General features: G+C 43.7%; 1 protein-coding gene across 11 annotated transcripts in view; it reads left to right on the forward strand.

Moving 5' to 3' along the window:
* FBRSL1 (fibrosin like 1) overlaps positions 1-22,599 on the forward strand; it is a 792,844-nt gene that overhangs the window by 758,621 nt on the left and 11,624 nt on the right. For 7 of the 11 annotated variants that reach the window (XM_081174684.1, XM_081174689.1, XM_081174685.1 and 4 more), the window contains 7 exons: positions 1,358-1,408; positions 4,977-5,072; positions 13,613-13,684; positions 14,679-14,717; positions 16,133-16,204; positions 16,529-16,612; positions 19,191-19,323. In XM_081174684.1, coding sequence (XP_081030810.1) covers positions 1,358-1,408; positions 4,977-5,072; positions 13,613-13,684; positions 14,679-14,717; positions 16,133-16,204; positions 16,529-16,612; positions 19,191-19,323 — 547 coding nt within the window. The remainder of the gene's footprint in view (positions 1-1,357; positions 1,409-4,976; positions 5,073-13,612; positions 13,685-14,678; positions 14,718-16,132; positions 16,205-16,528; positions 16,613-19,190; positions 19,324-22,599) is intronic. The other 4 variants (XM_081174690.1, XM_081174692.1, XM_081174687.1 and 1 more) reach the window with 3 other exon arrangements.

Here is a 22,599-nt window from a genome sequence, read left to right on the forward strand (position 1 = left end):
CTTTTTTCACACAAGGCAATGTTTATTTTTATTTTTTTGGTACACTGCATAAAGCAAGATTCAATATTTTCTCTCTTTTTGAAGGAACGCACTGCTTTCTTTTGTAGCGAAGCAACAAATGTTCCAAAACAGGCATTGTGGGGCAAGCTCATAGGAAATGACATTTCTTGCCTTTCTTTACCACACTGGCTGATGGTATGACGACATTGTTTGCTTCTAATCCGCTTAACTGCAGGACAATGAGAGCCATTTCTGCCTCCCCCAATGTCCATCCACAGGTGTTTATGCAACGTGCAAATACCTCCCTACTCCCCTTCTTTCATAAAGCAATCTCAGAACTTTTCCTTGAAGGCCTGGCATGTTGTTTAAGAATCCTGATATCTGATCTTGCTGGAAAAAGAGTTCCCTTCCTGCCCACCCACGCCCTGTTGATGTCAAGCTGAAGAGTGAAAACAGCTTTGCCGCACCCTCTTTTGTTGTGCCTGAGCTCCCATCTTCTTATATTCCACTAAATGGGTTTATTAATCCTAATGCCAGAGCGGGTGGCGTTGAAACCGCCAGCTGCATGTGTTTTAGTAATTTATAGTATTTACACTGGAGGGTACATGACTCCGGTAATAACTGTAATTAACACAATTGCAAATCTGCTCTCCTGTATGGAGGAGAGCACACAACAGCTGGCTTGCTGAACGAGTGGCATTTCAAAGGGGTCATTGCTCACCATTCTGCGCCTTCCCCCAGCACACCTCCCTTTTGCTTAAGATTGGAATGTGCACATTCTTCACGGGGCATGGAAAGAATACTGATGGGGGCATAGGTCAGGTGCACAGTGCAAGGGGACAAAACGCCAGGACAAAAAACATGAGGGCAGATCCACAGTGGGTGGATCTATCTTGCAGTCTTGTCTGATCTTTCTTACGCCTTTTTTCAAGGAGCTGGCTGAGCTAAGTAAGGGCTGCGTGATTTTAGAAAAATGAGATGAGTGCTGGTAGATTCTCTTAAGTTCTGCTCCAGCTCATACAGCTGTATCATAAAATCTAACTTTTAGAAATGATTTAGGGTGTTGACTGGCTTCTTGAGGAAGTTTGTAGGCGATGGTAAAGATTTATGTGCTAGATGCCTGAACTTGCTGCTTTCCCATTGCAAAGGTGCAGGTTTAAGAGGCTGTGAAGTTTGGAATATATACACGTGCCCTTAAAATAAACTCCCCACTGCCACCTCCCTCAAAAAAAAACAAAACACTAGCTAAACTGGATGTTATACACCTGGGAGCATGCTTCATTGTGCTTAGATTGCAACCCAGTGCTGAAGAAATATATTCTCATTTGTTTTTGTCTTATTTCTCTTTTTCTTCCAGTTCGACAAGTACGCTCCCAAACTTGATAACCCTTATTTTCGACATTCCAACGTGAGTGCATTTGTGGGTTTGGGTTTTTATTTTTTTATTTGGTTTTGGTTTCTATGTTTGAACTTGCTGGTGGCTTTCCTTGCAGGTATTTGATGTAGCAAGCTTTAGCTCTTGTCTCTGTGTTGTTGTTTTTAAGTGAATTCCCTTCCCTTAAGTTTATTTTAACACCATAAAATTCCTTTAATTCAATCATTCATCAAATGTTCTTCCTCTAATTCAGTGTTGGTTGCTGCTTTCTGACACCTGTTTCTCAGGCTACAATCCTATACCTATTTGCTTGGGAGTATTGCCCATTGAAACTTGCTTCTGAGTAGGATTGCAAAAGAAATGCTAAGTCTGTACAATACCGCTGCTGATTCTGAGCTGGAACTCACATGAACCTCTTCATCCAAAAGCATTCCCTGCACATATAAAAACTAACATATCCAGAAGAAGACTATGCTAGAACCCTTCTCATTGACTACTAGTCTTTGATGGGAAGGAGTTCTGAACCATGTGAGCTATAGGCTGAGGTGTTACAGCCCAGCACCTGTTATACCACCACAATGAGAACTAAGCTAGTGTCTTCCAGTCTTCATACATCTTTCTTCAAATTTAGTGACTCAAGCATAACACAGTAGTTCAGTTGTAGACCAGCCAGGGGTTAGGGGCTCACTTTTGTCCTGTGGTTAGAAAGTGTTAGAAAACTAAACAGGCACACACTAGCTCACTGAACAAACTCAGTACTGAACAAGGCCAGCAGAGTTAAAATTGGATATATTTTAACTCTGCTGGCCTTGTTCAGTACTGCTATTCCCCAGGAATAGATCTGTCACCATTATTCTCCATTTTATGCATTTTTCGTTACTTATTTACTGGACATAGCTCACCTAATTCCAATAACTTGTCTATAAGATTTTTTGTCACTTTCGGCTCTTTTCTCTCTCCAAATTTAGTGTAGGTGTTCTGAATTATTGATGCTGTCATCCAGAGTGTATGCACCACCTCCTGGCTTTATATCCTCAGCATATTTGATAAAACTATATATGTAAATCTCTAATTATAAGATTGAACAAAAGTGGTCCATGGGCATAATAGACGCTTGTGAAATTCCAGTTGATAGCTCTTTCTGAGATGACAGCCATGCATTGTAATTATTTCTTAAGCTGATTCTTTCAGACATTTGTGAATCCATTCCCATAGCCACTGCTGTCTAGTCCAGTTCTGTTCAGTTACCCTAACAGAATGCCACATGGAAATACGTTATCAGCTTTCCCGACATTGTGACAACTCATTATCAAAATCTTCTCTCAAGATGGGAACTAACTTGTACACCAAAATATCCTGCCAGTCTTAAAAAAGAAAATTTCTCATCTGTAACTTCAAAAACACTCATTGATAAGAAGCCAAAAAATGATGCAAACAGCCGCTGCCATGCTAGTGTCAGAGACTACTGTGCAAAAGCAATAATGGCATGTCTGGTTGTTGTTTCTTTAATTGGGCCAGTTTTGTCACAGTAAGAATAAATGAGCTTTCATGCTAAACAGGATTCTTCAGCCAGTCATCCTGATATAAAGGATAGTGTCTGAATTCAAGCCTTTCAGCAACACTCTAGAATTGCTTGCCTGTTGGTACACTTACTGCCTGCCCTTGCTCTGCCGTTCCTTTTTATCAGTTGCTGCATCAGAAGCAGCGTTCTGGGACCGCATACTGTGGAAAATTAAAAGTGTGTGCTGATAATAGTGGACTTCATGGTTGGCAACTGTGGTAATTACCTTGTAACTGGGAGGCAGATAAAGATTAAAGATCCCAAGCAGGCTGCTTTCACACTTGCTAAAGTGGCATGTTTTGCAGGAGAGCTATAATAGCAGAATTAAGAATGGTAGCAGAGGCTAATTTTCCCCCTCTGGTAAAAATGAAAGCTTTCCATTCTTCTCAAAAGAGCATCCGTTGTCCCATGGATGTCCCTTTTGCTTCTTATAGACATCTGTTGGAAATGTCTCTCCCCCCCCCCCCGGAGGAAAGCATTTAATGCTTTCTTGAGGACTGGCAACCCCACCTTAAATATGTATGTAGAAAAGAGGCTTGACAGCTGTTACTACAGTGACATCCTGCTCTGGCAAAAGCAGGACCGTTACAAAAAGTTTCAGGCTGTATAATTGGGTGCATAAGCAGAGCTGTGCAGTTCTGTGCAGTTGGACAGCAATCACAAACACAGGATTGCTCATTCTGAGAATCTCTGCTTTCGTTTGCTAAAAACAACAACCAATTTTCTAACACTTAGTGCTCCGAAGATAAAATTAAAAAAATATATGGATAAACTACAGTAGCGGCACACAGCAGGCCTGCTCCCATTGTCTAAGGATGGGAGTGTAGTCTTTAGAGCTTTGCATCCTTCTCTTTAGGTCTCTCGAGCTGAATAAGGCAATACTCTTGTTCAACAACTAGCTTGCCTTGATGGTGTGATGTCTAGGGCATCGTATAATGCTAATGCAATATGTCCTTCATATCACCCACTGATTGTGGTAGCCCTTCCTGAACACCTCTTGCTGATGCCATGATTCCAATGAAGGATTGTGTAGGTGATCTGTAGCAGAGATGGGAAACTCTTTTGAGCCCAAGAGCCGCATTTTGTCACAGGGAACCTTCCAGGGGCAATATAACATTGATGGGTGGGGAAAGAGGCAAAGTGGGCAGGTCAATACATGTGACATAGTAGGCCACATTAAAACTAGGCAAAAGTGAGTGGTTTTCTACACACACACATATATACCTCTCCATCCAGGAAATGAAAGGCATTATTATAGTTCAAGGACACATTCCAGCAAGGCAGGGTGCTTCTATCCATTGATAGACCATGAGACTCTTAATCTCAGGGTTGTGAGTTTGAGCCCCACGTTGAGCAAAAGATTCCTGCACTGCAGAGGTTGGACTAGATGACCCTTGTGATCCCTTCCACCTCTTCAATTCTGTTATTCTAGGGTGCAGAGGGGTGTGACCTTGGGAGGGGGCAAGGCTTATAGAGATTCCCAACATCCAGCTAGAAAGGCAGATTTAGGCTCCTGATCCACAGTAAGGGTAACATTTGTGTTTCACTAGAAAGGGTGCGTTCATTTTAGTGCTGGGAGCTGCTTAACACACTGGGTAAATTCACCCTCGATACAAACCAAGTCTCTCAGAAGAGGCCAAATGCAGAAGACTTGCGAGTTACTCAGAAGTACAAATCTCTTTAGAGATTGGATAGCAGGTCACCAAGCTCGCAATCAAAATATTTGCAAATGTGATTTGAGTGAGTACATGAAAATGGAATATTCCTTTAAAATGGTCTCCTCCTTAAACGATACAGCATATTTAAAGTGGGTTAGTTGTTTGCTTGTTAAAAATGAGCTCTTGAAGGAATCATGAGTTAGGCAAGCTCCCTCAGCGTCTAACCAATAAAGGGCTTGAAATTGATTTGGTAATTTTTGTTGTGGAACAACAAGTTCCTACGATTTGCACCAAACTTGTCTCTCACATCTATTACTTATCTGTAATGTAACCACCTCTCTTCTTTTCTCTCTCTTCCCGCCCTCCCTTTCCCCCTTCTTAGTTCTTTCCAAGCTATCCTCCAGCAATGCCTGGGATGCCACCTCTGCTTCCACATTCAGGTCCTTTTGGGTCACTTCAGGGAGCATTTCAGCCGAAGGTACAAATTTATTATGGTTTCATTTTTTCCACAGACTCATTTTTGTTGTTGTTGCCCATTGACTGTGATGACCTAACACAATTATTTTACTAGAAGCTGCATGGGTGATGTTAGTGGGCAGCGAGCAGGTCTCCCCAATCGCTTCTGGATTGGGCTCCACAGCTGCTTTGCAGTACCTTTTTTCTATAGGCAGGTATTTGGGGAATGGAGCTCTTTTTCTTCATGTGCGTATTTTATTGTGCGTATACACTGTAAGAATTCTGGATGTGTGCACATGGGGCAAAAATAGCCAAGTGCCTGGTGCGGTATATAGGTACACAATAGGGGTGTGCATCAGTTCTGTGTGAGGGTCAAATGATGAGGTGAATCAGGGGTCTCCCCCACCCCACCGAGTCAAAGTGTGATGTCAATCAACCCCTTTAAGTCTGATCAGAATCCCCACAAACTCTAGTGTTGTCTTAGTTTTCCTGTATCTCCATGTTTCCCAGGGTCCATGGGCTTTGCAAAAAGTGAGGCTGCCCATAATACTGCCTGTTGAGAACTGAAGAGCTGTGGGTTTGTTTGTATATTTTGCTAAAGCACATCCATGGAGAATTTTTGTACCAATTAAAAGATTCCTTTCAGGGGTTTTTGTTTTGTTTTGTTTTAAATCCTATGTTGCTTTGCTCTATCCAAAAAACAAAGCAGAACTCTGCAAACATTTCATCCACTTTTATCAAACAGGAAAGCGTCATAGCTATTTTTACATTCCCCATTATAGTGAATGGGGAATGCAAAGCTTCATTTTATACAAAGTGCCTTTGAGTCTGAATTACAGACTGAAATGGAGCCAGTACAGTTGACAGTTTTAAAACACAGAGATGCACATATAAGGCGAATCTTTGGGCCCCTGCACACACCTACCATCCAACTTCCCCCCCCCCTTACACCTCTGCAGCAAAAGATTCTGTGCGTACCAAATGGTTCTGAAACTGCAGCCACTCTCAAATCGGTCATCAGACAGCTGCAATGAAACTCACCAGCAGAAACTACACCATCTGTGAAACTGATCAGCTAAGCTGCAGCCTCTGTTTGCAATTAGCCTTTCCCTTACCACTGGGTAACTAGTATCATATAGGGAAGCCAAGTGAAAATAATGTAGGCAGCCCCAACTGTTTTGTAGAAATGTGGCTTGGAAGGGCTGGGGTAGATGCTGGCTCTTTATCAGAAGAGAGTGCTACGCTTCAAATAAGATTTTTTAGAACTTAAGCAAACACAATATGTGCTTAGTCAGATTAGCCTGTGTGGCTTATCTGTTCCCATCCCTGTTGTCTCTTGCAGACACTCAAATCCTGAAGCAGTTTTGCAGACATGTCAACTGATACTTAGAATTCTGGATATCATGTTTATATTAACACAAGAATACAGCTCATAATGGACAACTTCTGAAATGGCTGTGCAGAAGAAAAAGGCCACATTATTCTGCAGTAGGGCTCCTAGTGTGTAAAGTGTAAAGAGATAACTACCCTCCATGCTCTGGAGCTGGAAACTGGGCCAGGCCAAAGCAGTGGTATTGCTCCACTGATACTGAAGAAACCCCTTAACAACCCAACAAACAAAACACAGAGATTTTTGATTTTTTTAGGGAGCTGAGATCACCAATAGCATAGTAACTTTAGGCTTCTGAGGGTGACCCTGTATCCCTTAAACACTGGCAACCACCCCACCCAATGTTAGCAAACAAAGAAACTTACATATAGCATGGAGGGTGGCCCTAATGGTGTTGTAGTAGAAGGCTCAGCTAGTTTTTACCGTCTCTCTTACTACGTTTGTTGCTTAAAAGCTCTCATGGTGCCAGGCTTGAGATTGCTCTCTTTCCATTTGTAAAGTCTTTATAGAAACATGAGCAATGTGATCCGAGCTGTAAAAAGTAAACCCCACTGAATTCAGTGGGACTTAATCCTGGGTTAGTGGGTATAGAATTGTAGTGTAGGATTGTAGATTTTTAGAAGGGTGAGGAAATGCAACCCCCCAAAGCTCCAGCGGCTTCTGCAGACATATCTCCATGCAGAGATAAAAGGAAGAGCATTTGCCGAAGAGGCAGTTTCGCTATCTGCATTGCAAATATACATAAAATGTAGTCTGCAGTTTGAACGATAAGCTTAGGGTTCAGGTGGAGCCTTTTTGTGAACTTGCATACATTCTTTTGTGAACTTGCACAAAATTCTTTTGTGAACTTGCATACATGAGTGAGAATTACGACCTTTGTGGAAGACAGTAATATAAGGACCTGTATTTCCAGGCTCCCATCTCTCCTTTTCAAAAGCATTCCTGATCTTAACCTAACTTTCTGTGCATTTATTGCCCAAAGAGCTTGCGGGGCAGTTCCCCCCATAGCAAGCCTGTGAGGGCTGGTTAGACTGAAAGATGGTGAGTGGCTTAAGGTCACCTAATGAGCCTCATGATTAAACAGAGGTTTGTCCATAGGCTTTCCTGGTCCAAATCCAACGCTCTGTTTGCTGTGACACAGTGGGTCTGATTTTGAGCTGTCCCTCACTGGTTGTAACCCTGTTTACCCTCTGCTGGCATGTGGAGGATGCGTGCCCAAAGGGATGATCTTTGTACAGCCATTTCCCCACTCAGTTTTGGCGCGGGATGTGGGTTTGGAGGAAGTGGATGCCTCCAAACAACTGTGGTTGCCACTTCCTTGCAGAACCAACTGGATTGACTCAAATCAGGGGTCTTCATTTCTTGATGGAGTAATTTCAGTTAATACAGCAGCTTCAAAACCTTTAGGACAACAGCTAATGCACTAGACCAGGGGTAATCAACCTTTTTATACCTTCCGCCCACTAATGCATCTTTCTTGATGGTAAGATTTCCTTACCGCCCACCAGTGCTCGATGGAAGGAGGATTCAGCTTGTGCCATAGAACCCCCTACTGCCCACCTAGAATCCTGAAACACCCACTAGTGGGCGGTGGGGACCAGGTTGACAACCCCTGCACTAGACCAGTGTTTCCCAACCTTTTTTGGGCAAAGGCACACTTGTTTCATGAAAAAAATCTCGAGGCACACCACCATTACAGCCCCGTGACGTCAGCGTGCAGCGTCACGCCGGGAGGGACGCACGAAAGTGTAAGTTTCAATTTTCCCCCCTCCCCTTTGCCGGGGAACCTCCAAGCTTTGGGGGTGGGGGGGAGGAGGCAGCAAAGCGAGGCAGGAAGGAGAGCGCGGCTTGGCTGGGTGAGCTTTGGCAGGGGCAGGGAATGAGAGCCGCGAGGCGGGCGCTGCGGACGGAGGCGCTGCCCGCCGAGCTCGCAGGCAGCCAGGCAGGCAGACGGCGAGAGCCCCGCGCTGGGCGGCCTCTCCTCGCCGCCGCCGCCCCGCCTCTCACCGCCCGACTCGCCCGCCTCCCTCCAGGCAACATCTCGCGGCACACCAGGCAACATCTCGCGGCACACTAGTGTGCCGCGGAACAGTGGTTGGGAAACACTGCACTAGACAATGGTCATCCTTTGGTTTCTGTCTTTATTACCAAGCTGTTTCATGGAAGGAGCTATCTTATGCTAAGTCAGACCAGTTGTTCAGCAAGCCTAGTGCAGTCATTGGGACTCTGAATCTAGTTTTTTGCTATTTTTAATTTTCTTGTTTATATATTAATTTTGCAAATTTGTGGGCTGCTTCACAGCCTGATTGCACGGTTCTTTGCTCCAGATTGCTGTTTTCTGCTTGATTTCATCATTAGATGCACACCAGCAATATAGAGTGGGCCTAGGGATTTCTTGCAATTTCATGTAAGCCACTATTTAGAAGGAAGGAATTTGACCAGAAAAACCACCCTCTTCACACCTCATAAAATTGGTCCAAGACAACCACTGTTTTCCATATTCTTCTGCAACGTGCTCCAGCCGTTGTGAGACTCCATTTTATGAGCACAGTCCAGATTAGATGAGTGGGTCCCCAGTATTATTGCCAGATTTGAAGGGCCTGGCAAAGGTGCCCCCCGTGAGGCTACCTTCCCCCCTTGCCACCCTGTCCAGTTCATTTTCTCTTTCCACCCCCCCATTCGCCCTTGCATGGACATAGCCAGGATTTTTGTTGGGGGGCAAGCTTTATGTTTTTTTGGGGGGGCAGAATCTCAATTAGTTAAGTATTTCTATTCATGTACTTGATTTCGGGTTACATCCATGCACCCTGGTCTTTCTGCTCCCCTCCCCCATGCCACCTTGGTCACTCCACTCCCCCACTACCTGTGCTGCCTTATTGCTCTGCTCTTCTCTCATTTCTCTCCCGTGTGGTCAGTCCACCAGAGTGGCGTGTGTTTTCTTGTTTGCCTAAATGTGCATTAAGATGCCTTGGTTGGTTCTGAAATGGTGGGATACTGACGTTCTTAAATAGATGGAACTCTGACAGCCTTTTAGGGCTTTTATCTAGTCAGTTTGAGTTCCCCACCCCACCCCACTTCCCAACAACCAGGCTCTAATCAACATGAGGCAACTGGTTGTATGAATGTAGTCAGTAGATAAATTATTTCTGAATGATTCTGTACCATAGGGATGGGGGATCTTTTATCGGTCTGAGGGCCACATTCCCTCATGGGTACCCTTCGGAGTGGGGAGCAAGTATCAACTGTGGGTGGGGCCAGAGGCAAAAGTCAGACAAATAAGAAATGTAACACCAGCCTTTGGGTAGAAGGCTGCATTCTCGGTTCAAAGACATATCCCAACTAGGCAAAAGCACCCAAGGAGGACACAGAGCAGGGCAGTCAGTGACATGGCCTGGGGGAAGTCCCAAAGGCCAGATAGGAAGAGCTGTGTTTGGCCCCAAGGTTGTAGGATCCTCACCCCCTGCTGTACTGTGTGTACAGGAGATGCATAGCAACAAAATTGGCCAGTCTTCTCTAACAGCACATGAACCTTCCCCAAGGGGGAAAGCAGTCCCTCAGATTTACAACATTGTGTTGCTATATTTGACTGAATGGGGAGCATGTGGACGCACCTAAATTATCCACAACTTGCAGCGATAATGATTCATCTCCTTGGAGAAAAGATAAAGCTGAAATCCACACAAATCATCCTAACCTTTTTCTTCTCAAACTTTCCTCTTCCTCCCATGTGGCTGCCTTAAGCCCTAGATCATCATGACAGACGCATTCGGTGGCTGACCGTGGCATAATGAATTCTGTCCTCCTTGCCCTGTGAAGCAAGGAGTTTGTTTTTGTTTCCCTCCCCACTTCTCATGTCACTTCCCCGAGGCCTCATATGTAAATCCCCACCACATGAATCCAACCTGACTGCAAACTTCTTAGCTACTTTCCCAAAGGCCATTTCTCATGAGCTAAGAACTTGAAAAGGTCAAAAGTATTCAATTTACTTTGCCGAAGGAAGCATTTCCATCTGTCTTCAGGGGGACAGAAGGACCAAAGGGCACTCTATCACTCACACTATTAATGTGATGTGACCTTAAAATGCATCATAGCTGTTATTTTTGCCTCCCTACCCATCAGTTCACAAAAGGGGCCTGACAGCCCTTCTGCTCATGGGAGAATCTCCCCCACCCTCTCCTTTGCACACACAACTCAGGATTCTTTCGTTGCGTCCTTTTGTTCTTTTTCTTTCAACTTTTAAAACCATCCTTGACCTCTCATACTTAAGTTACAGAAGTATGTTTGCAGGTTGCTCCTTAAGCCTCCTTGTTTGAAATCTGACAGCAATTTGGCCCGTTTAATCGGTTAACTGCCTAGCTAGGGAATTAGCTAAACTTTCTGCACTCATCTTGAAGAACAACAGGTGCAGTGCCATGGGAAGGAAAAGACTGATTGCTGGCTCAGAGCCCCATTCCCTCCAACAAGCCAAGACAGGGCTCTCCTGGGACCGATCACGCCAGGTTGGAGGTATAACCTCAGGGCTTGGTTAACTACTGTGCAGAATTGCACCCCAGGCAAAAAATTAAAAAAACACCTTTTGGTGTTCTATCCAATCATATGCTATAGTGTGATTTCTGCTTTTCCTACTTCCTCATAGATTTACAGGCCGTGTTTTTTTATATATAAAAAAAATCTAGTTTCAAAACAGCAGCCTTTAAACATGCACAGTTGCATCCATAAACAGCTATTGCTCCTGCTAAAATAATAGAGGAAATTAGCAAGGTTCCAAGGCGAATGGATGTACAAGCTCAGTGGTGCAATTGCACATGTATAAAAGGCAAATGTGTCTTCAGTGAGGAAGGGGCAGCATTGTTGCTAGGAAGAGAAGAATGCACAGGAATATGTGCGCTCATCTCCCTTTAATGAGGCAAAATCTTTTTTGCACAAAGAAGCCAGAAAGTGTAGCACACACCATGACTTAGATGTAGAATGGGCTCCACCACCCAAAGCTGACAGCTAAAATAAATCATTTAAAAAAACAAATTATATTTATGTCCAAAAAAGCAAAACGAATGTGGCTGCTTCTAAGGGTCTATAGCAGGGGTGGGGAACTTCTAGTCTGGGGCCAGATGCAGCCTTCCTAGGACTGTACCTCTGTGCAACCCTAGACCACAAACCCCTCACCCAAACACTCAGGCGATTTTGCCTGGCTGGAGTGTGTCATTGAACAGTGGTAAAGCCTCCTGCCTACCTGGACGAAAGGTGGGGCGGGGCGTAGAAACCCCTAACTTTTGTATACAGTGGTACCTCAGGTTAAGTACTTAATTCATTCCGGAGGTTCGTACTTAACCTGAAACTGTTCTTAACCTGAAGCACCACTTTAGCTAATGGGACCTCCCGCTGCTGTCGTGCTGCCGGAGCACGATTTCTGTTCTCATCCTGAAGCAAAGTTCTTAACCCAAGGTACTATTTCTGGGTTAGCGGAGTCTGTAACCTGAAGCATCTGTAACCTGAAGCGTATGTAACCCGAGGTACCACTGTAGCTGGAACTGTACAAAGCAAAGATTTGCATTGGTTGCTCAACCTGCTTTTTGCCTCTGCCTCCCCCCCCCCCTTAGCATCTGACCCCCAGAAGGTGGCACATGAGGGGAATGTGGTCTGCAGACTAATAAAGATTCCATACCCCTGGTTTCTAGCCAGTGGCTATATGGTAACTGAGGGAAGAGCACTGAATGTTGCACAAATTACCGTGAGGCAGCTGCTTGGGGGGTTATGAAAGGGCAGCAAATTGCTATTCACTTTTATTATTGTTCTTGTATTGATACCACCAGGGAGGGGGAAAGGAGCTTGCCTAAATATCTTAACTGACCTTGGTTACTGCACTCCTTGACTGTTCTGAGGGTGCTTTTTGCTGTTCCGCCTGAGGCAGCAAATTGCTTCCGTCCAATCCTGCTGAGTATGATGGGTCCCTATCCCGTGATGAACCTATTCAGAAGTCAACTTTCAGAATGTTTGGGACACAGACGCACAAAGCATTTACCATCGTACGCTCTGTTTCCACTTTTCTACCATATTTCCAAGATCTCTACAGTCGTGAGCGCTGAAAGCTTTTACAATTGGGATTCTCAGGATAAAGCCTCTGCAACCAATTAAACATGCCAGGGGGTGAGAACACCTTGGTCAGAAAAGGATCTGTCCCTAGCTCTGCCACTTACTGAGCAAGTCATATCATTTTTTGTGAGCACCTCATTCCGCAACAAGGGATGCAGGTGGCGCTGTGGTCTAAACCACTGAGCCTCTTGGGCTTGGCCATCAGAAGGTCGGCAGTTCGAATCCCCGCAAGGGGGTGAGCTCCTGTTGCTCGGTCCCTGCTCCTGCCAACCTAGCAATTCAAAAGCACGCCAAAAAGTGCAAGCAGATAAATAGGTACTGCTCCGGCAGGAAGGTAAAAGGTGTTTCCGTGCGCTGCTCTGGTTCTGGTGTTCCGTTGTACCAGAAGCAGCTTAGTCATGCTGGCCACATGACCCAGAAAAACTGTCTGAGGACAAACACCAGCTCCTTTGGCCTGTAAAGCAAGATGAGCACCGCAACCCCAGAGTCATCTGCGACTGGACTTAACTGTTAGGGGTCCTTTACCTTTACCTTTTACATTCCGCAACTACACAGGGTGAACTTAAAGCAGCACTACATTCACCCAGTTCAGGAGCCACTCACTTATTTATGTAGTGACAGCAACTAGGCAGCCAAATGAGTCAGTACAACACATGTCCTATATCCCAACCCCATAAGAAATCTGGCTGCAGAATTCAGAACCAGCTGAAATTTCCACGTCTCTTCAGAGGCAGTCCCCCAGGCTATTAGCAATAATCCGAACAACAGCCAAATAGGGCATGAATCACTGTGGCCAGGCTGGGAGGTTCCAGAAAAGGACAGAGCCACCGAACCCATCTTGGTTGTGCGAAGGTGCTCCTGGCTACAACAGAGGCCTAAAAATCCAGGCCTAAGGCACCAAATAGCAAGCTTGAATTCTCAGAGGGCGTTTAATTGAAACCCTTCCTACAAAAACATACTAAGCTACCATACTAAACTTAACTAACTCTGCATATTTACAAGCTTTCTGTTTTAACAGGGTCTCATTAAATCATGGCTGGAGCAGTGGAACTTTTATTTATTGTCTTCTCCTTTCATTGCAGACTTCAAATCCTATTGACGTAGCAAGTAGGCCTGGAGCAGTACACCATACTCTTCTGCAAAAGACGCCAGGGGTATGTAAAGCACGTGAAACTTCTGTCTTTGTCTGATTACAACTAAAGGTTCAGCCCTCTTAAAATCAGATATAATGTATATTTTTCCTGCAGAAAAAGAGAGGGGAAAGGTCACAACCTTTGGCTGTGCTATTGCTTCCCAGACTCAGGTTTTCCTGAGCAGGTGACTTAAAAATGGGAAATGTTATTACCGTATTTTTTGCTCTATAAGACTCACTTTTCCCCTCCTAAAAAGTAAGGGGAAATGTCTGTGCGTCTTAAGGAGCGAATGCAGGCTGCGCAGCTATCCCAGAAGCCAGAACAGCAAAAGGGATTGCTGCTTTCACTGCGCAGCGATCCCTCTTGCTGTTCTGGCTTCTGAGATTCACAATATTTTTTTTCTTGTTTTCCTCCTCCAAAAATTGGGTGCGTCTTGTGGTCTGGTGCGTCTTATGGAGCGAAAAATATGGTATTATGCAAACAAAAAACACTTTGTTATATTATTGCTGGGGTTTTTTTTAAAAAAAAAAAAGCAAGATGGAGAAAGAACTGGATCCTCAGATCCGGTTAGCAGACCCGAATTTTAAGTTAATGGGTAAATAGATGAACCAACTGGACCACATAAACAGATTTATGTTTTGAGTCTTGCTTGTTCTCAAACTGGATAAGGGGTTCACCAAATGTGTTGTACCTGCACTATTCCAGTGCAAGCAGTCATGCAAACTGTTGTGCCAGTTTGGATGGCTTCAAGTACTTGACTTTGAACTTGAAAGAATCCACATTCTTACTTGCTAGCTGCTTTTATAAAGGCATGTTTCCATCAGTGCTAAGACTGCAGGGCACCCTTTGGCACTTTCTAACTTGGTGCAAATTAATGAAAGGAGGTTTTCCTCTGTGACAATTCTCCTCTGATTTATTTTCTCTGTTTATTGTCATCTATTCTCTCGAATTAAATTCCTTTTCCTCTTTATGACTGAATTTCCAAGACTGATCTGTTTTTCCACCTTTTCCTTAGGTGTCTGACCCCTATCGGGCTCCAGTACGAGTAAGTAAGGTTTGTCAGGGATTTTTTTTAATCTACCTTTTCTTAAAGTATAATTTGTGTAAATGTAAAAATGTACATGCATGTGACATAAATCTGTCTTGGCACTTCCTTTGAAGTTGATTAAATAATACTCTTGATTCATACCTCGCATTCACTTTTCTGCTTCAACTTAGCCCAAATTCTACAGTAGGAAAAGCTAGATTCTGCTACCTGCATAAATTATGTAAATGAAGCATTTGCAGTGCTAAACAAATTTTCATGATTTCAATCACACAGTTTCTTAGAGCCTGCAATCCAAAGGAGGCTTCTCCTTCATGAATTAAGGATGAAAAAATCAATGCATGTGCAATCCTCTGGATTGAGGGAAGAATAAAATATGGTTCTCCCGACTCGAGCTTCTTTATATGTTTATTTTATATATTTATCAGGCCTTTTCATGCTCTTTCCTCTTACTTAATAAAGGGATTTTCCATTGAGAGTGAAGAAGAGATAGTGATTAGTCATCATGGCTGTACCTCTGAACACAAGTTCCAGGGGGGACAACAGTGACAGACAGATTGCCTTCATGTCCTGCTCATGAAAATAAGATGGTGAACTAAATTAACTTTGGCCTGATCCAGGAGGGCACCATGGTTTTTATACTGCCCCCCCTTTAAATTCAACAGATCAGGAAGGGTGTGATTGTCCTTCATAAGCAGGAGCCTGTTTTTCAAAGGCCTGAGAATAACAAAATGCTTTACCTGTCTCCTAAGGGAGGCAAATATTAGGGGGGGGGTGTAAATGAAGCCCATAGGGGCACCTAACCTAAAAAGTCCCTGTACCTTGAGGATGCTAATCTTGCATCCAAAACACACATGATATCCTGAGCAGGCTTCACTAACAGATCTTTGAACAGGGTGGGATTCCATCATATGATCTGATGCTCTCCAAGCTCCACAAAGGAGGAATTTGTTACAAGTAATCTTCCTTCACATGAAAACAATACTGCATATTTCTAAATTATACAAACCAAATCAATATCCAGCACTGTGAATGACTATTAATTATTTTAATTATTATATTCTATTAAATTTCAAAAAAAAATCACATATACACTCCAAAACATAATTTTTATTTGATTTTTTTTATGTTTTCCGTGGTGTTTTTAATTTCTCCCCCTTGATGCACTCAATCTTCTCTCTCTTATATCATGACCACCGTACAATCTCATTCCTTCTGTTGCTCATAGTTCAAATCCTGCTCACGAATTTAGCATACTACAATATTTCTTTAAATACTCCAAAAAAAGGCTTCCATTCTTCCACAAAACAATCATGAATGACTAGTCTCTTTTCGTGAGCTGAGTATTGTCAAGGGGGGAAAATGGCTCCAGATTGCTGGTATTTTAAGTTAAACCTCCGTTTTTAAAATCCATTTGCTTGCAGAAGCCTGGCAAGTGGTGTGCTGTTCACGTACAGATTGCCTGGCAGATCTACCACCACCAGCAGAAGATAAAGGTAAATGAGCATATTTATTCAGAGATGATGAGTCTTTCAGCTTACATGATGTGTTCCCACTGCTACTCCCACCTGATAAATAAGTAGCTTCTCACAGTGTAGCTTTTGTTTGTAAGGTGTGAAATTAATTAAGCCTTTCTGTCTTTTAACATCTATCGTAGAGCTATAATTGGTTGTGCTTGTCTGGTGGGGCAGGGCAGACTGGTAGCAAAACGAGTCAAAGGTATAAAATATGCAACCAAAAGGAGATCAGCTGGGAGGCTTGTGGGGACGGTGGGGGCGTACGAAGCACGCGTGTTTAATATCATTTCCCTTCTGCACTAGTACCTCCTGTGGAATATGGAGTGTTATCCTGTTCAGAGTGAAATGAGCGGTACGGTGAAGGACATTTTACAAAACATAGAGCAGGCGAGTAGAATGACAGCCATTGTGTCAGAGGTGCTTGGGTTTTTTTATTTTGCGGTATTGTGTGGAGGGGAGGGATGGGGGGAGACTGGAACTGGAGAGGTGAGAATGTTAGGGATAGATGGTTCACCTTTGCCCAAGCAATTCGTCTAAAGCCCTTAGAATCCGGCACTTGGAAGATTCCAGATGTCAGTTTTCAAGGCACTTAAGTCTTGAGCGATCTCAGTGATGCTAAAGCCACTTCTCACGGGGGGGTTTTATTGAGTCAGAGGGGAGTTAAATTCCACATGGAGACCCAAAGTGTGCTAGCTAGAACATCTTTTATAATATGCATCAATAAGTTCAATCAAAGCCATAGACATTTCATTACCATGTTGCAGAATTTTGGTGAAGCTCTTGGGAGGCAGTTTTGAATATTTTGGGTGATATAGGGGAGGCAGAAGTAGTGTCCATGCAAATGGGGAAGTCCATTAGCAGGAGGATGTTCTTTGCTTCTAACAGAAGAAACTAAACAATAGATTGGCCACACTACCACCTGTGCTTCAAAATCTTGGTTTAGCAACAACCACGGATACAAATGCTTAACACTCTGTGGTCAATTAATTTCTGCAGAAGTTTTACAAGGCACATGTATTTGGGAGTTGCAGAACCACAGGATTCTAGATGCCTTGAATAGATGCTTTGATTTAAGAGCCAAATTACTTGTTTTTATGCCCCTCTCTTCATTATCATCACCACAACCACCTTGTGCTTTGCTCATTAATCCATCACAGGTATTTACTGCCGTAGCTATGTAACTAGTGTCAGGGGGAAAGGCAGAAATGTGGCCAGTCCACAACATGTTACAGAAGTGGCAAGTATCCCTTCATTTTAATAGAGCTGGACTGCACACGTTAATCAGGTTCAATGAGTATACCGTTATTTTAAGCAGAAACCATTTAAGAGCCACACACTTTGGTAGCAACTAATAAGCCTGGAAATGGCTCAATCTGCTTTTCTAACAACCTTCCATACTTCAATATTACCTGCTTTACAGTCTTGCTGGAGTGGTTAAGGTACACTAGCTTTTATATATTAAGGGAGTGTCGAACCAATATGTTCAGCAGCCAGAGTCATAACTCAGTGCCCAACCATTTCCTTTGCATGGTTGAGGTGCCACAGCTTGACTTCCTGGTAGCTTTAGCTACATGCTGCCAGGTGGCTGGGCTGAGCAAGACCTCCACCTGAGGCTCTTTAATAGTAGATACCTTACTATGCTGATTTTGTGTAAGATAGTTCTTAGTATCAAACATAGTTTTGCTTGACAGTCTGGGTGGAACTAGACGTTACAGGCAATGTGCAGCAGATGTCAAAAACAGTGGCCCTGTGGCTCCTTCTCCCTGCCGCCTCCCCAATTAACGTATAATAAAAATTGTATGACAGGATAATCATCGTGCTGGGAGTTTCCCCACCCTTGTAAAGAACAGTCAGTGGAGTGAGGGGGAATCGAAGTGAAATGTCATCAGTTCATGTTTTTCGTTTTCCTACCCCAGGAGTAGCCAGTGTGGTGCCCTCCAGAAGCTGTGAACTGGAGCTCCCATTGTCTCTTTCCATTGGCTTTGCTGTCTGAGGCCGATGGGAGTTGGAGAACAGCAACATCGGGAGGGAACCATATTGATTACCCCTGCCTTTCACATTACCAGGAGAGGAAAAAGAGCGGTTGGACTGCTCCTTTTTGTAGCAGCCTTTCAGCTCCCGCAAAGTTTTGTTTATTATTCCATTACTTATGCTCTCTGCGGTCATGGAATATATGCCATCCTTTCATAGGTCATTTATAGCTGTTATCTCTTATGAGGAAAGTATGAAGCTTCTGCTTAACCTCCAAGGATACACCCGAGTGTCCTCCTAACAAATGGGCACTGTTTTCACACACTTTGTCCTAGGCTAGTTTTTATCAGCATGCGAAAGAAAGCTCCGTCCTCAAAGCATATTGAAATAAACGGGGCTGTGTAGCACTCTGAATTCAGGGAGCAGATTCTTTCCTCATCCTCTTCCTTTTCCATGAGTCTTTCATGCTGCGCTTTCTTTGCCCCAGGAAAAGGATAGCCTCCACAAGCCTCTGTCTTTTTCCGTCTCTCTCTGTGAACTGAACTGAAGCAACCAAGCATGCGACTCTTGTCATCCAACTCTTTGAGGGTTAGTTCTGTCTGCAGCTTTCAGCCTGTGGAATATGTTTGTGCTGGGCTGAGGCTGCAGACTGATCCGAGGGGCGCACGACTCACTCAGCATATCACATTGCATTCTCCTGCTGAGTTAATGCCATGGGGCTAAGAGCTCATTTCAGAACTTATTCATGGAGGAGGAGGAGGCAGGCAGGCAGCTGAGAAGCTGTGGAGTGAAATGGCCTCATAGAGGCTACTGTCAGAGCATGACTCTCAGTATGAGACCACAGATGCTGCCATCACTCCGGCTAACTCTCCCTGGCGGTGCTAACGCAGGCGTGAAGTATGAGCCCTTTTACTGCTTTCCTCCCCCTCCCCTTTTCTCTGTAGTAAAGGAAAGAAAAATGTATAATGAGATGTTTTTTTGTATCCTTTGACAGCAAATGCAACTGGATCCCCACAAGCTAGAGATAGGTGGGAAACTTGACCTGTTCAGCAGACCTCCTGCCCCTGGTGTGTTCCCAGGGTTCCATTATCCTCAAGATCTCGCCCGGCCACTCTTTTCCACCACAGGTGAGGAGGAATGAGTGTTGAATAAGTATGGACACATGCGTTTAATTGTTCTCTTCCCCTCCCTTTTATTCTGTGCAAAATTTAGTAATCATTAATACGTATGCAGACATGGTCAGCAAGCTTTCGTCCTCTTAAAACCACTAGTTTTATAAACATTGAAGCCTTGGGGCCGAAATGCCCAATCACCCAAATGGCCTGTGCAGACTCCGGTTTGGCTGGATCCTTTCCTACTTCACAAATCAAAGTAATTCTCTCACACACATTGTACCTAAAATAAGAATAAGTTGTACCTAAAATAAGAATAAATGGCATACATACAGACACTGTCTCAATGAATTCTGAATATCGTATGGCATAGATTGTTAATTTTTTCCAGAAGCCTAAATTAGTAAACATATTTTCAAATGGCTATGAGAAGACAATATGGAGGATGCCCATTCGTATCTCCAGTGAGAAGGGAGTTCCACAAGTGGGGTACTTTGACAGAGAAATAGATCTATTAAGGCTTCAGCTCTAAGCACGCTTCTTAGGAAATAAGCTCCACTGAATACAGTGGGGCTTACATTTGAGTAAACATGTATAGGGTTGCAGAGCATAGGCAACAGATTAAAGGAAGCCTTTATTTCAGTCCCAGATAAATGACCCAACCCACCTGTGAGTATATTAATCACAAGAGGCATTGGACTGTAAATCTCAATAAAGTTGGTTATCGGAGGAGAGCAGGATGAACAAACATTGTGACTCTTATAGAAAGATGAATAAATCTTTTACTTTACAGTATCTAAGGCTTTCTAGTCACTTTATGGAACAAGAGTATAGTTGGGGTCAATCATGGTTTCTGCCGTATTGCCTTGTTATTGCAAAAAGACTTAAGTTATCTTAGGCCCACCTGGCTTTGGGATGAATGTTCAGCTGCCTGGCAGACATTATATTTAATAACTCCCCGACAGCCCACAATATTGTCCCTGGCTTTCTCCAAAGGATTTCCTTCTTTTTCTTTTTTTTAATTCTTATTATTATCAGCCCCATGTAGTCAAGTTTGTAAGCTGTCTCCTTTGAAGAAATCTCCCATCCGTTATACACCTTCTGAAATCCTACAGGATTAGAGAGATGACAGCCTCCATCCGTCTCAAAGCAGCCGAGCAAGTTGCTATGTTTATAGATAACACCGCGTCCCGCTAGCCGTGGCAGCTTTTCTCTCTGGAGTTTCCTTAACTCGTTTTCTGGTTGCTTAGAGCCAATTCACTCGATCACTTTTCAGTCATTTCATGGTGAGCCAGTGGTCTCCACATCATGTTCCTAGGAACCCTGAGGTTCATCAGAATGCTTATCAAGGGCACATTCCTAACTATCCTCCCCTGCAACACACAGCCACCGGAAAAGCTTCGGTATATTCTAGGGCAAGCAGCTTAAATCTGTTTGTACCCAAAACTGGCTCCAATTTGAGGGAACTCTTGGCAACATGCCTTCTCCTTTGTCCAAACCTAGACCAACCTTCTCCTTTTCACTAATGAAACCCACTTGCTCCTGAGCAGACAGTAGAGTCTAGATATCCCAGAATGTCTCAGACCGCTAGAGACTGCCTCTCTAGAATATGAGCTTGGATGCTTGGCCAATAACGGACACCAACCTTGGTGTGCATCCATTTCAGGCATTGTACCGAATGCACAAAAAATGATATTCACACCTCTGGTGTGCAGATACAGCTGTGCAGAATCTCCTGCAAGAATAACAAAAATGCAAGTTATCCAGTCTGGAGACTTCCTTGAGACAGAGACAGATAGAACAGAACATGTAATCCAATTTCTAAGCGGTAACCTGTAGTCCTGCTTCCACCTGAAAACAAACATGAAACAATCCAAGGTGATTAATCATGGAGTTCAACTTTATGTGTTCTATCTCCATTGATTACTAGGGCTAAGCTGTGTTGGCTATCTCTGCTTTTTTAGCTATTGCTTTTCTTCTGCCTTTTAACTCCAAACGTGGGGGCTGATTTACAGATGCATATACATCACTTGACCATTCAGTAGTGGATTACCCTAAATTAAAAATGTGGTCATAGGAAATTACCCTATACCAAGTTAGACTGTCTAGTTCTCCAGGATTTCAGGCTGGGTTTCCCAGCCATACCTGGAGATGTCAGGGATTGAATCTCTGGCATTCTGCATGCAAAGCAAGTGCAGTACTGCTGAACTACAGCTTTCACACATACATGTAATCACTTGGTGGGGAATCACAAGAGGGGAAGAGTGCTGTTGCACTCGGATCCTGCTTTCGGACTTTCCATGGGCATATGGTTGGCCACTCCGAGAATAGGATGCTTGGAGTACATTTGCAAGTGGCCCAATCCAGCTGGCTTTTCATATGTTCTAGGCCTATTGTAATTAAAAGAAACAAACGAAACTGAAATATTCACCTGACCTTCCTTCCCTTTCCCACTCCAAAATTTAGAATGACAAGTTTCAGAGTAGTTCACTGTAATCTCACGCCTACAAATTTGAATTGCCCAAGACTACACCGCTTCCAGGTTACTGAAATGGCTAGATACATGTTTATAACTAGGTCTGCACGTCACCATTGTTTGTAAGGGTTTGGATGAAAAGGGTTTCATCCAACAAAGTTGTTCCATTCACACAACAACTTATGCTTTGCACAGTGGAGTTTCCCCTCCTTCTCCTGCCTCCCCTTCAATTCTGTTCTGACCCTCCTGAGATGGGAATTTTTTTTGGGGGGGGGGTGTCCACTGCAGAAGATGAAGTGTCTGTGCAAAGAGACAACTTTGTCGGATGCTACTCCAATTCTTGCTACTTGTTCACACTCACCTGAATTGCTGCCGACATTGTTTTAGGAATCTCCATGAAGAGAAACAGAAATGGAAATGACCAGAAGAAATGCAAAGTACAAGATGGTAGATAATCTTAAAAAAGTTGCAAGGAGGGAGGGAGGGAGAGAGAGAGAGAGCCAAAAGATTACTGAGCATGATGTACCATTTATCATCTATGCAGCCATGCTTTTTAACTTGCATATCAGATTCTGCCTAATGCTGATAAAAGGGTGGTGGTTTGACACTCCTCCTGCCGAGTTGAAATCCTGCTTCACCTCACATAGCAAAGCGCAGTGTTAGAGGAGCCGCAGAAAGGCATGCCAAATATATATATATATATTCCACCTCCATTTCCCAACAGGAATAATAGAAAAGTGCTTCCCTCTCCATTTTGAACAGCCTTCCCTTTTCCACTAATGCCTGTGCCATGATCCTGTTCATTTGAAGTCTCA

The sequence above is a fragment of the Podarcis bocagei genome (genome assembly GCF_964188305.1).
Source record: "Podarcis bocagei genome assembly, chromosome: 16".
NCBI lineage: Eukaryota > Metazoa > Chordata > Lepidosauria > Squamata > Lacertidae > Podarcis > Podarcis bocagei.